Source organism: Schistocerca serialis, chromosome 1, assembly GCF_023864345.2.
Source record: "Schistocerca serialis cubense isolate TAMUIC-IGC-003099 chromosome 1, iqSchSeri2.2, whole genome shotgun sequence".
NCBI classification, from domain to species: domain Eukaryota; kingdom Metazoa; phylum Arthropoda; class Insecta; order Orthoptera; family Acrididae; genus Schistocerca; species Schistocerca serialis.
This window is the reverse complement of record NC_064638.1, coordinates 669,309,674-669,325,045: the sequence shown is the minus strand read 5'-3', so window position 1 is coordinate 669,325,045 and position 15,372 is coordinate 669,309,674. Positions and strand designations below refer to the sequence as shown.

The following is a 15,372-nucleotide window of genomic DNA, read 5'->3' as shown; positions in this document are numbered from 1 at the left end:
TACCGAGGTTAAAAAAAGGATGTGGAAAATTCTGCTCCTTCGTAGAACCACTGACAGGTAGAAGGCTTCTATCCAGTCATTTGTTGATGAGTTAGTGTAGCAATAGGAGACAGCAAAAAGGGAGGTGAAGTTTTAAATTTTGTGTTTAAGAAATCATTCATGCAGGAGAATCATGGAGGCATACTATTGTTTGACTGTTGTACAGACTCCCCTATGGAGAACGTAGTAATAGGCATCCCTGGCATAGAGAAGCAACTGAAAGAGTAGGAAATAAATAAGTTGCCAGGTCCAGAGTGGAATTCGGTTGTACAGCGAATACTCTGCAGCTTTGGTCCCTTACTTAACTTGCATTTATCGCTAGCGCAAAGTACCAAGCAACTGGCAAGAAGTGCAGATAACTCCTGTATATAACAAGGATAAAAGAATGTACTTTCAAAATTACAGACAAATACCCTTAACATTGGTTTGCTGCAGAATTTTTGAGCGTATTCTCAATTCAAATATAATAAATTTAGTTGACTGAAATGCTTCTGTCCACTAATCAGCATAGATTTAGAAACCATTGCTCATATGGAACTCAGCTTACCCTTTTTCACATGATATCCTACAAACCATGGATGAAGGGCAACAGGCTAATTGCTTATTCCTAGATTCTAGAAAGTTGTTGATTTGGTGCCCCACTGCAAACTGATAATGATGGTCCAAGCAGATGGAATAGGTTCCAGATATGTGAGTGGCTCAAAGACGTTTTACGCAACAGAACCTAGTATATTGTCCTTAATGGCGATTGTTCATCGGAGACGAGGGTATCATCAGGAAAATCCCAAAGAAGGTTAATATGGCTGCTCTTGCTCTCAGTATACATAAATGATCAGATAGACAGGGTGAGCAGCAATTTGTGCCTCTGAATTTTTACTGATGACATTGTAGTATACAAGACAGTATCATTGTTGAGAGATAAGGGTACGGGATGAATTGGCAGAATTTTGATGTGATGAACAGAAGATTGCTCAAATAAATAAATAAATAAATAAATAGGTATTTTGTTGCAAAGATATATGAAATGGAACAAGCATGCAGGGCAATAATACAGAAGGTGAATGGTTGACTCCGGTTTATTGTGAGAATTGTAGGACAATGTAGCTCATCTATAAAAGAGACCGCCTACAGAACACTAGTGATACCCATTCTTGAGTACTGCATGAGAGTTTGAGATACCCACCAGGTTGGATTAAAGGAAGACATCAAACCAATTCAGAGGCGTGCTGCTAGATGTATTACTGGCAGATAGGATCAGCACATGAGTATTGTAGAGATACTTCATGAACTCAAATGAGAATCTCTTGAGGAAAGGCAATGTTCTTAATGCAAAACACTATTGAGAAAATTTAGGGAACTGGAATTTGAAACTGACTGCAGAATGAGTCTACTGCCGCAAATGTAAATTTAGTGTTAGGACTTCAAAGAAAAGAGAAGAGGAACTGGGACTCCAACAGAGTTACATAGACAGTTGATTTTGTCTCACTACATTTGCAAGTGGTACAGGAAAGGAAATGACTTGTACTGGTTGAAGGTATACTCGTCCATGCATCATACAGTGGCTCACAGAATATGTATGTACATGTAGACAAACCCTTACCATGTGGATCATACCTCCGTGGAAGACCCACCTGCAAGACCTGCCATCTGCACTGTCCCATTAAATCCTATTCCAGCCAACCACAGGTATAACCTGCCCTATAAAGGGCAGTGCCACCACTGTAAATGGGATTATGGGATTGTTACGTATTTGCTTAGCTGTAATTTTTGCACAGGCTTTTATGTGTGTGTGTGTGGGGGGGGGGGGGGGGGGGTTGGCATGAATCTGAATGAAAGACACTGCCAAACTAGCCAAGAGCAGAACTGATCAACCAGCAGCAGCAGGACACACCACTGAGCCCAGAATATCTAAATTCAATTTCATCCTTGAATTATATTGATATAAATTGTCCTTACATTACATCTTCTGTCCCACAGTCCTCCTGGCCTCAATCTCCTCGGCCTCCATCCCACACCCACCTCCACCATTGTCACCATCAGGGCCAGTATAACACATACTCATATTTGTTTTTGACGTGAATAGGAGGTACATCCTTAAGACCAGAGCCAGATATGGTGTCAGTGAACCAGAAGTGAAACGTTTACTATGTAATAAATTTTAGGTTATGGCTCCAAAATTAACTTATGTCACTCACAGAGCATACAACTAAAATCTGTTCACTTCTTATTGTTCCCTGAGCAGAGGTGTGTGTGCAGTGGGACACCTGTAATAGCCAGCAGAGCTGGAAACAACATTGCCGACAGTATCATCGCTTCTGCTGTACACAGTAAAAGAACAGTGAGTGACTCACTTGAAAATGCTTTGTCAAAAAGGAGTGTATAAATTGCCAGTGCCTATTTAGTGTGTCTTTAGTACGTAAAGGAAAAACAGCTATGATCGAATGTGATTTCCAAAATGCCACCACTGTGATCTATGGCTCAAAACAAGTAGTTTCGAAAGCAGTTTCATTCATTGTAGCAAAAAGCACAATTATAAGGTAAATGAAGTTGTTGGAATACAACCAATGTGAAATACAATGAAATGGGATATACAGTTTGTGCAGTGCATTTTTTTGGTTCATCTACAGAGTAAGGTTTGATAGTTTTTTCTGTAATCTCTCAAATATTAATATCTGTTTATTATGAGTTCAACAATGAGAAAAAAGGAATGAAGGAAAGCTCAGGAGGTTACAGACAAGGCAGAAAAATTAATTTGGAGAACTTTGACAAGAAGAGCAATGTAAGTGGTATTAATAGCAGATTCAGGGGAGAGGGAAATGTTGGGAACAGGGGGCCTTCATCTTTCCAATTGCAAATGTCCATTAATCATTATGTCTGAATTTAAAATACTATGACATGTGCATATCAGTGGATATTTTACTTACACTTTCCCTATTTATTACAAAGTATTTTTCTCAGTGATATTCATATTGATGTTAAGGAATTGTTGGGCCATCGTAAGCTGACATTTATCTGTATTTCTTTATTATAAAGGTTCTCATTTTTGTAGGTATTTTCAAGGTGATATAGGTACATGTCAAGTTTTGTGTAGGCTTGCCATCAGTGTCAGCAGCAATCTTTGCTATTTTGAAAGACACAACCAAGGTGACCAATTCTAGCACTTCCTTTGCATCTGTTTTACACTACTGAAGGCTGTTTCCAGTAAGAAATAGATTTTGTGTATTATTTGTTTCCAACATATTCTCACACTTCCTCATTTGTACAGAACTTTTATTGTGTTGTTTAATTTATCCTTTTGGAACCAGCTGCCCTGGGTGGTGCTGTGGTTTGCTTACACTTCCCCTAGAGCTGGCCCTGGTCACCATATTCACAGTTCTCTCTCTCTCTCTCTCTCTCTCTCTCTCTCTCTCTCTCTCTCTCTCTCTCTCTGTCCCTCCCTCCCTCCTTCCCTCTCTCCCTCTCTCCCAACCCACTCCTACACTTAAGAGTGCCATGTGTACGTTGTCCTACCTATGCTAAGGTAAGCTCATCAGTCCCACTTTCATCCCATCCACTTGCTGCCTCTCCCTCCCTCACTGATTTTTCTGAGGCTGAAGTATGACTACCTTTCCATTGTTCAGGATATTACAAAATTCCTTCCTTTTGATAAACTTATTGATTTGCTGCTACAGTCCTATATATCCGGTGAATGAAATTTAATGACTGAAATTCTGTACCAGCAAAAACATGAAAACATGTTGTCCTGGAATAGTAATTACGCATTGTAGTGTCTTGATACACAGGCAGGTCTGAAGAAGAAAAAAGAAAGAAAGAAAGAATCTGCCCAGTAATGTGAACACAGGTGAGCTTCCCCCAGTGTTTTTGTAGTTGAAGGAAAGAGCTTGAATTTCTTTGGTTTAGGGTTGTGATAGTGGGCAATAAATCTGCCTGAGAGCTAGATGATTTACAACTCAATTGAACACTGAATTTTTAAATTCTGGGAAAGGTGCAAGGATTATTCTTGAATGTTTCTAGAGAGAGAATTTTGTGTCAAGTGTGCATGTGCCTGCATATACACGTGGTTTTTGCTTTACAGTCTCTGTGCATGTGCATTTTTTTCCCTTCTGTACAATCATAATGAACTCAATAAAATAGCTTTTTTCATTCTTGTCTTAAATCAGTACAAATTATATGGAAGGTGCAATGATGGCATTTGAGGCATTTATGCACGAGATTGCATTATTTATTGCTCAAATAACTGAATGTTTGAACAAGTGTGGTGTTGCAATGAGATTGATGTAAGATATTAAGGGCTATGAAACATGCAGGAAAAGACTAAAGGTTTATATACTTAATTATAATTCTTCTTCAGAAATGTACAATCAGTCCAGGCTGTGTGAAGATTGTGTGCCCTTATTGCTGTTTGTTTCTTGTTGTATCCTTATTCAGTGAGTTTTGTGATGTGTATTTTTTTTTTTTTTTCTGACTCATTAGTTGCTGTTGCGTACTTGCCGGAATGGAACCCCCAGCCACCAATGATGACATTGTTTAACTGTGAGACTTCGGCAGAATATGTTAAACATCAGAAAGAGAAGTTGCGAAAATGGGAAACCCATTTTACGGAATATGGAAGAGGCGTATCTATGTATCGAACCAGCGAGTTGGCAAGACTTGTACTAGGTGGTATACCTGATGAACTCAGAGCAGAAACGTGGATGGCTTTTTCAGGTATGGAGACCAATTTATTTGTTAGCAATCCATTTGTGAGTTTGTCACTGTTAGGCCATAGCTTTCTGCTGATATACATCTACAGAGCAACAAGTTAAGTGTTTATCTTTTTCTGTATTTTCCTCATAGTACACTTATTAAATTTTGCTGCTCTGTTTAAGAGCTTCAATCTCAAGTTTTTGTATGAGTAAAGTCATTCAGTCTGTAGCGCAGTAGTTGCTCACTGAACAGCCAGCTGCATACCGCATTAACACAGCAGCGTCCATCAGTGACACGTCAGGAGGGTAGTAAGTTACATATCTAGAATTTTTTCTGATTTTGTAGTTGACTTCTTCAGTTAGTCGTGCTAGGATGGCTAGGATGTGTGCATGGTGTGTGTGGTTGCAGGAGGAGCTGGCCGCAGTTAGCGAGCAACTGGAAGTGCTTTTGGCTGTGGTTAGTCACCTTCAGGCTGCTGAATCAAGGTGTAGCGTAGGGGACTGATAAACTCAGATGTTAAGTCCCATAATGCTTAGAGCCATTTGAACTAAGGTGTAGTGGTGGTGGAGAATGTGGCATGTCACATGGGACACCTCAGGTGTCACTTGTTTTGCCCAAGGGCTCTGCTTCCGAGGCACCTTCTAGTGCACCTTATGTGGCGGATTTGCCCTCACAGCAGCGTGAGTGGCAGGTGGTAATGCGTTCATGTTTCTTGAGGTGAATACCCAATGTGGAGAATGGACAGCTGGCGTCACCTATTCGCCCTGAGTGGACAGGAGGCTGCTCCTTCAACAGGATCTGAGCAGGCAATTGGGAGGGGGGGGGGGGGGGAGGTTTTTACTAGTTATTGGGAACTCAAATGTTGCACATGTTATGGAGCCTCTTAGGCATGATGTAGTATTCAGGGCTGGAAAGAAAGCCAATGTGCACTTAATATGTCTGCCAGGAGGGCTTCGTCTGAGATCCGAGATATGGAGGTGGCCTTGCCTGCAGCTATCAAGAGTGTAGAGTGCAGGGTGTAGACAAGTTGTGGCTCACGTCGGCACCGGCGTCAACTGTTGCATGGGTTCTGAGGTGATCCTCAGTTTGTACAGACAGCTAATGGAGGTGGTTAATACTGCTTGCGTCATGCACGGGGTGCAAACAGAGCTAGCAATTTGCAGCATTGTTCCTAGAATTGATTGGGGTCCTTTGGTTTGTAGCCAAGTGGGAGGTCTCAACCAAAGGCTTCATCGATTCTGTGGCAGTTTTGGCTGCAGATTTCTGGACCTGCATTATCCTTTGGGGATTTGTAGGCCTTCTCTTGATAGGTCAGAGTGCACTACATGAAGCAAGCAGCTACTCCGGTAGCAGAGTACTTGTGGAGTGCACATGAGGGTTTTTTAGGCTAGGCATTAGTTTGAAATGCTCTGATGAACACTTGTCAGTTGGTTGATATGCAGCAAGGGAATTTAAATGGCATTCAGAATAAAGACATTTCGGCTGTAATAATTTTGTCAGTAAACTGTCAAAGTATTCATAATAAAGCTCCCAACTTTACAGCCCTCCAGGAAAGCTCTCACACTCAAATTATTCTTGGGACCCAGACCTAGCTGAATCCTGAAGTGGAAAGCTCTGACATACTTTGTGAGTCATGGCACATCGGAGATCATATTAGAGATCATAGGAGGGGAGGGGAGGGTGTTCATTGCAGTTGACAAAAATATTTCCTCTAGTGAGGTCAAAATTGAGTTTGACAGTGAAGTTACCTTTTCACGTATAACATGTGTGGGTGAAACCAAGTTAATTGTTCGATGTTTTTACATGCCACCCGATTCTGTTGTGATAGTTCTAGAGTCATTCAGAGAAAGTCTGTGGTCAATAGCATGTAAATACCCAGATCATGCAACACTGGTTGGAAGCCACTTTAACCTGCCGAGTATAGACTGGGATATCTATGGGTTCATTGAAGATGGTACAGACACAGTCATGTGAAATACTTTTGAACGCATTTTCTGAGAACTGTCTTGAGCAGCCAGCTCGACAGCCCACATGCAGTGGAAATATCTTAGACCTCATAGCTACAAATAGGCCAATCATATCGACAATGTCAGTGTAGAAATGGGAATTAGCGATCATGATGTCATTATAGCAGCTATGATTATGAAAGTCAATAAATCAGGCTAGGAGAGTGTTTCTGCTAGATAGAGCAGATAAACAGTTATTAGTATCTTACTTTGTGAACTGGCATCATACAGTTCCAGTGAGGTGGATGTAGAGGAATTATGGGCAAAGTTGAAGCAGATTGTAAATCTTAGTCAGGAGAGTTATGTGCATAGTAAATGAGAGTTATGTGCATAGTGAATGGATAAAGGATGGAAAAGACTAACTATGGTTTAATAATGAAATTCGGAAGATGCTGAGGAAGCAGAGGCTGTTACACTCTCGGTTCAAAAAGGTTCACACAAATGACAACAAGTACAGGTTAGCAGAGATCTGAGTTTCTGTGAAAAGGTCTATGCGTGAAGCATACAACTACTACACCGTCACACCTTAGCAACAGATCTGATGGAGGAAAATCGCTATGTAGGTCTAAGGCTTCCATTCAGTCCCTTGTTGACCAGTCTGGCGTGGCAGTCAAAGATAGCAAAACAAAAAGTGAAGTTTTAAATTTTGCATTCAAGAATTCATTTACAGACATTTGTACAAACATGCCGTCATTTGACCATCGGACAGACTTCTGTATAGACGACATAGTAATAGTTATTCCTGGTGTAGAGAAACAACTGAAAGATTTGAAAGTAAATTATCACCAGATCTGGGTGGAATCCCAGTTTGTTTTTACAAAAAGTACTCTATGGCACTGGCCTCTTACCTAGTCTGAATTTATCGCAAATCTCTCGCCTAGCATGAAGTCCCAAGCCAGTGTGTTGTCCTCGTCAACGAGTGTTCATCAGAGACAAGGGTATCACCAGGAGTGCTCCAGGAAAGACTGATGGGGCCGCTGTTGTTCTGTATATACACAAATAATTTGGCGGACAAGGTGGCAGCAGTCTGTGGTTCTTTGCTGGTGATGTCATAGCATATGGTAAGGTGTCAAAGTTGAGTGACTGTAGGATGTTACAAGATGACTTAAACAAAATTTCCAGTTGGACTGTAACAGTATTGTGAAAAGGAAAGTTGCTACTCACTGTATATTGGAGTTGCTGAGTCGCAGATAGGCACAACAAAAAGACTCATAAATAATAGCTTTTGGCCAGTAAGGCCTTATTCAGAATTGGACTGCAAACACACTGATACTGTCTCACAAATGCAGCTCACACACATATGACTGCAGTCTCAGGCAGCTGAGGCCACACTGTTTGTGGGAGTTGTGTTTGCATGAGTGTGTATGTGTGTGTTTTCTATCTAATTCTGATGAAGTTCTTACTGGCCGAAAGCTATTATTTGTGACAGTCTTTCTGTTGTGCCTGTCTGCAACTCAGCATCTCTGCTGTATGGTGAGTAGCAACTTTCCTTTTCACAATATTGTTACATTCGATCCTGGATTTTCCATGGTTTAAAATTTCCAGTTGGTGTGATGAATGGCAGCTAGCCCTAAATGTGGAAAAATGTAAGTTAATGCAGATGAGTAGGAAGACCAAACATGTAATGTTCAGGTACGGTATTACTAATGTCCTCCTTGATACAGTCAAGTCATTTAAATATCTGGATGTAATGTTGCAAATCGGTATGAAATGGACTGCAGTAGGTATGGCGAATGGTAGACTTCAGTTTATTGGGGGAATTTAAGGAAAGTGTGGTCCATTTGTAAAGGAGACAGCATATAGGATGCTGGTGTGACTATTCTTGAATACAGCTCAAGTATTTGGAATGTGTACCAAGTTGGATTGAAGGAGCACATTGAAGCAATTCAGAGGTGGGCTGCTAGATTTGTTACCAGTAGGTTTGAACAACACGCAAGTATTATGGAGATGCTTTGGGAACTCGAATAGGAATCCCTGGAAAGAAGGCAACGTTGTTCTCAAAGAACACTATTGAGAAAATTTAGAGAACCGGCATTTGAAGCTGACTGCCAAAGGAAACTACTGCCGCCAAAATAAACTGTGTATAAGGACCATGAAGATAAGGGAAATTAGGGCTCATATGGAGGAATGCAGACAGTCATTTCTCCTTTGCTCAGTTTGCGAATTGAATAGAAAGGGAAATGATGTAGTCGTACAGGGTATCCTCTGTCATGCACCATACGGTGGCTTGCAGAGTTTAGATGTAGCTGTAGAATTTTTGTTGTTGTCTTGGAATTTTAGATTACTGCTTATGGTGAAGGTCTTTTCACTGTTGTGTATTTATGTGCTAAGAATAAATGCAAGATTTTAATCCCTATAATGTTCTTATACTTTAAATGAAATAAAAAGAAAAGCAATTCATAAAATAGTTAAAATCCCAAAAAGACAGCAAAGCTGCCCGGTTCTTACCTACTGTAGGTGTGAGAGTGAGGGTGAGATTGTGCTGGGGAAAGGGGCAGGTCACTCAAAGCACAGGCTAAGAGGGACCCACCTTTTATGAGGAGAATGGTAGCTAAAAATGAAAAAAAGGGACCTCAGAATAAATGAGAGAGAGTACAGTACTAAGCATTATGGAAGCTTTATTTCAGACATTACAGTAGGGACAGAGTTGGGCTGATTAGAAGAAGATGAGAAAATGAAAAGTAGAAAGAATAATCCAACAAAGAAAAGTGTGTGTGTGTGTGTGTGTGTGTGTGTGTGTGTGTGTGTGTGTGTGAGTGTGTGAGTGTGTGAGTGAGTGAGTGAGTGAGTGAGAGAGAGAGAGAGAGAGAGAGAGAGAGAGATAGATTTCCATCTCTGCTGGAGTTGGAGAGAAGTTGATGTTGGGGTGAAGGGATTATGTGAAGTGTTGGTGTGGATGTAACAGGTGGTCACATCTCACTTCTCATGTCATAGAACACACCCAGTAGGTGGGTACGGGGCAGACCCAAGGTGAACAGTTATTGTTTGATCAGTGATGCATTCTGTCTGTCAGTTTTATTGTAGTTTTAGTAGTTAGTTATTTATTCTGCTCTGTGCCCTTCTTACCCCTCTCTCCTTTCTTTCCCTCCTCCCACCTTCGTCTGTCCCTCCCTCTCTCTCTGTCTGCCTGCTTCCCTCCATCTCTTGTATTCAATGCACTGAAAATATTTTTAACATGATATTTGCACATATACTCACCAAACAGCACCATTTGAAAGCACATAAAGACTAGAAAGTCCTAGCATTCAGAAGCAGGATCTCCTCTCCTGTCACAAGAGAAAATGCTTGAACAAGAATAGACTGGTAAGGCTTCAAGATGGAAGCTAACTCTAGTTAGAGTTACCAGGTGAAGTCCTTAAATGTTATTTATCTATCTTTCCTAGGAGGAGGAGCCCTTTGTGCTGAAAGCTAGTTTTGTCTTTCTATTCATTTCTGTGTGCTGCACAGTGGTGAGCAGATTTTCTGTCTATATTACAAAACTCTTAACCAGCTGCTCTTTGTACCAAATAAGTTACATTCTACAATTGCATTTGTTTCTTCAAATATATATTTCTATAGGTGCTGCAAATGAAATGGCAGCTAATCCTGGTCTTTACAGACTACTTGTAGACCAGTCATTAGGCAAACCATCGACTGCAAATGATGAGATAGAGAGAGACTTACATCGTTCCCTACCTGAACATCCAGCATTCCAATCAGAAGTTGGTATCTCAGCACTGCGCAGGGTACTTTCTGCATATGCATGGAGAAACCCACAGATTGGTGAGTCAGTTTTCATTCTCTTATTTAAACGAAAAGGTTAGGTATTATTAATTTATTTATCTTGATTCGTTTCACATCAGCAGGCGGAACTGCATTTCATAACTTGAGTCCACTTTAAATATGGTGTCTAAGGGTTGAAACACACCTAGTGATGTTGATTCTGGAATGACTGTATGACTAAACAAATTAAAAATGAATACTACAGACCCAAGTCTAATTTAGGCCAGAGTCTGTATCCAATATCTGAGGTTTGTTGGAGGGATAATGAAACACCCTGAATTATTTGTCATGTGTCTTCCAGAAAGACATTTAGTTTCAATATTATTTAAGAATCAAGGTTTGGTATTTTGTTGTGAATCTTGTGATGAGTGACAGTAATCTAGTAAACTGAAATGTGGGGGTTGGGAAGGAAGAAGATCATACTGGTGAAAGGCCTTGAGTTTGATGAACTACGTATGGAAAATGGGAAAGCTTTGATCAGGTTACACAAAATCTGCATTTCCAAAAGTGAATGTTATGTTTATTTTTATAGGTTACTGTCAGGCAATGAACATAGTTGCGTCAGTACTTCTGATTTACTGCTCTGAAGAACAAGCATTCTGGCAACTTGCAACACTTTGTGAGAGCTTGCTCCCAGACTACTACAACACTCGTGTAGTTGGAGCACTGGTAGACCAAGGTGTTTTGGATGACCTCACATTGGAACACCTACCTAGTCTACATGCACGGCTCGATGCACTAGGAATGATACGCATGATATCTCTGTCATGGTTTCTCACCATTTTCCTCAGGTACTTTAAAACAGATAATATTTTATAAAAGTTGTGGTAAATTCATTTACTGTTAGTTTTTACCAAAATTATTGCAACCTGAGATTGGTAAGTAGAAACTGAAACACACACACACACACACACACACACACACACACACACACACGACTATTTCTTATTTTCTTTAACGACCTCACTCTTCGTTCTGATACAAAAAGTAAATGTACCCTTTTTGGAGATAATACTGCAATTCTCACTGACGAATTATCAGACAACAATATTGAACGAACTATGAACAAGGCTTTCAATGAAATTTTAAATTGGTTTTCTTCAAATGGTCTCTCACTCAGTGCAGAATAAAATTTATTATGTGAGATTCCGTACATCACAAATAACTCGTGAAGAAATTAATGTAAAGTGTACACATTAACCAATACAAACAGTTCAGGCTACAAAATTAGTAGGTGCCTATATAGGCAGCAAATGTAATTGACTATCCACATTCTTCATCTCTTTAAAAGACTTAGCTCAGTAACATTTGCACTATGAGTTATTGCTTCTGTGACTAACGTAGATACCATTAAGGCTTCCTACTTTGGTTACTTTCATTCATTAAGGTTGTTTTCTTTGTATTTTGGGGAACTAACCTCTCGTAGAAAAAAAATTCAGTGCACAAAAAAAAAGACCATTGGAGTAATGAGTGGTGTCCATCATAGACACTCTTGCAGAGACTTGTATTGAAAGATGAGGATACTTACCACCTCCTCGTTATGTGTTGTTTCCTTGTTGACCATTGTGTGTAATAATTTTTCTCTGCACAAAGACTACAGTGAAAATCATGACCACAGCAAAAGAAACAAAAACAGCCTGTATATTGAATTGAGGAATTTAATCTGGTTCAAAAAGGAATTTATTTCTCCGTTATTAAGTTTTTTAATGCACTCCCACCACATATCAAACTACTTCTCAAACAGTTGCCAAAATTTGAACAAATTGTGGAAGATTATGTAATACAGAATTCTTTTCGTATGGTCGTTCAATTTATGAGAGAAAATGAATATAGCCATTACATACAATTATTGTACAAATATTTTTAATTAATTTTGTTTTGAGAAGTATCATAGATATACAAAAATTTGTTTCTTGGTGCTCGTGTATTTACTTACCATAATACTTAGCTTAATTTTGCTTCCTGTGTGTATCACTGATCCTTCCTCAGTGTAACACAATTATCTGTTAATTGGGGTATATGTCCTTTATTTGATAACTTTGTTTACATTATATCTTTTATTGTATTTATGTAATTTATATCTTAACTGTGTACAGTTTCACACACTCCAGTCATAGCAAATTACTCGGCACATGTATCTACAGAAAAAATAAATAAATAAATAAATAAATAAATAAAACACACACAGACATGGTAATGTTTACTCATGGCGGCTTTTATGCCAGAAGTAATAGTGTGGTAAATATTATTAGAAAATAGTGGTAAACAATAACACTCAAGTAAAAGTACTGTGGCATCAAGAATGAGATCCTGGCAAGTCTCTGATATCTTCAGTACATATTACAAATCCATTTAGTAAGGAGCATAGTGCCATTCTGGGATTCATTGTAAGTGCAAGTATCAGTAGGCAGTTGATAATTTCAAAATATGGAGGTGAGGACAAGTAACAGCAATGCTTGAAATGCGTGAGAAGTTGGTTGGGAGATAACTTGCATACAGAAAGAATTATTCTTAACCATAAGACCTTAGGTAACACCACCAATCACTAGCAAATTCAGAGTAACATGACACCCATTTGAACTTTTGACAGAACAATTAGCTTACAAACCTTTCCCTAAATCATTGTAGTCACGGACCATGTGAAATAATGTATACCTTTTTTGTATCCATTGCATTGCTTTCCACCATGACAAGATCTTCTTGTGATTCTGCTGTTCAAGACTTTCTGGATGTAGGAAATTTTGGTGTCTTAATAATTTATGAAGTTTAAATTATGGTAAAATGCATAAATGACATATTTTGGAGGTATGGTTTTTGTTCTTGAATTAAAAGAATTTAGAGTAACTGAATTTTTCATTGGTGCTTGGTAGACCTTAATAATATCAAAATAAAGTTCTACAAAATTATATTTATTTCTTCATGAACTGGCTTTCAGTTTCTCAGGTCTTCTTCAGGTGACAACTGAATGTTGCAAACACAGATAAACATGGTGTGCAATGTACATAGATACTATTTGTATAAAAGACACAAAAATGACACAGTGTTAAGATGGAAAACATTCATATGATGCAGTATATGAAGTTTACATTCCGTTAAGAAAATGAAAAAGATGACCCTACTGGAAATACACACACAAATGGCACAGAGTGCCATCTTAGTATTAAATTATCAGACTTGGTTTTCTCTTTTCCCCTTTGTTAAATTAAATTTTCTTCACAAATGTTAAATTCAGACTAAATTCATCTTATTGCTCATCAGTTATTTAATGTATCTCCAAATAAAAGCTTTGCTTTCCCCATTTTTAGTTTATGTAATTATTTCTTTGTAACAAACTGTAATGTTTTCCTGTGTACGGTGTATATGCCCCCGGACACTGGGAAAAACCTAGGAAATTTTTCGTCCACAAAAACTCCAAAAACTTTCCAAAATTCCTTGAATTTTTCATTGTTTTAGTTTTCAGTTAAATTTTTGTAATTTTGACTGATAACAACTGATACTCCAACAAAGAATTTTACTTTGTCCCACTGCTGCAGAATAATGCTCCAGCAATAAAACATAAATGAGAGAATAACATGAAAATAAAACTGTAGTTGCAAAGAAAATGTACCATTTGCAAAAAAAAAAAAATTTTTTTTTGCAAAAACACAGGGCACACACAGGCCTCTGCTGACAGTAAAATGTGTCAAAGGCTATAGCACAAAGACTGTACAATAGTTCTCAAAAACAAACTGCTTTTGATGAGGATGATATCACAACTGTTTAAATTTCTAATAAGGAAAATATTGTGAATGGTGATTTGGGAAACTTTGAAAGTAAAGTAAATTTCCTTTTACACAAGGTGCATCATGCTATGTGTGAGAATGTGTGATGAATTTCTTAAACCATGGAGTGCTTTAATCTCATTCAAAACTTAAAACTTTGAGGACTGGCCACTTACAAAAATTTTGGGTCCAGGAGACGAGCCATTATGTCATTATTTAAAATTATACTGGCACATTTGCATTTGATGTATCTTAAAGGGTAACATATGTTAAAGGAAGACCAAGGTTATCTTTTCACATTTATTATACTTCTTTAAGGGTTACAAATTACGTGATAACAAAGGAAAAAAAGTATAATAATCTTGACTGTTAATTTTAACCTAAAAAAGTATAAATATCCATTAAAAAGTGTTAGTTGAGTTCTTGAGCAATTTCAGACATAACTGGCTTTTCTACAGAAATATCAAATTTCTTTATGGAAAATGTAATCAGTCAGGTAGCCTATGAAACGTTCGGTGCATGGCAGTGAACTTTTTTATTTATTGATTTATTTATTATTATTATTATCATTGAGTTGAGCTACTATGGACTGCGCGGTAACAACCAACTTCTTGTTCTTGTACCAGCTTTGACTTCCTGCAGATATCTTCTGAGCCCACCAAGAAGTGCCTGTTTATGCCCTGCGAATAATGGTCCTCCCTGTCTTTTGGACATTGATGACATTTTAAAACCTTGTTGGTGGTTCACTAATCTTCTAACTTTGTTCCTGTCAGGAATTTCTTTCTCTGAGATACCAATCTGTCTAAGATCGTTTTCACATTCTTCGAACCTTCTTGGCCTTGTTTTCTTAGATTGGATGAAACTCCATATTCTTTTTGTAAGTCAATCACCATCTATCCTCATGAGGTGACCGTAAAATAACAATTTTCTCTTCTTAATGGTTGCTGTGATAGGTTCTGCCTTGCTGTCCAAGTCCTCATTTGCTCTCATTCGCCATTGTCCATCAACCCATCTATTACCTAGGATTTTCCTTAATATCCTACACTCTCACTTTTCCAGCCGCTCAGCTTGACCTTGTCTATTCATGGTCAAAGTTTCGGATGCATATAAGCTCGCAG

General features: G+C 38.6%; 1 protein-coding gene across 2 annotated transcripts in view; it reads left to right on the top strand.

Moving 5' to 3' along the window:
- The window catches only part of LOC126480040 (TBC1 domain family member 9), a 164,534-nt gene that overhangs the window by 51,663 nt on the left and 97,499 nt on the right, over nucleotides 1-15,372 (top strand). For both annotated transcript variants that reach the window (XM_050103836.1, XM_050103835.1), the window contains exons 11-13: nucleotides 4,513-4,746; nucleotides 10,290-10,493; nucleotides 11,026-11,284. In XM_050103836.1, the coding sequence (XP_049959793.1) occupies nucleotides 4,513-4,746; nucleotides 10,290-10,493; nucleotides 11,026-11,284 (697 nt within the window). The remainder of the gene's footprint in view (nucleotides 1-4,512; nucleotides 4,747-10,289; nucleotides 10,494-11,025; nucleotides 11,285-15,372) is intronic.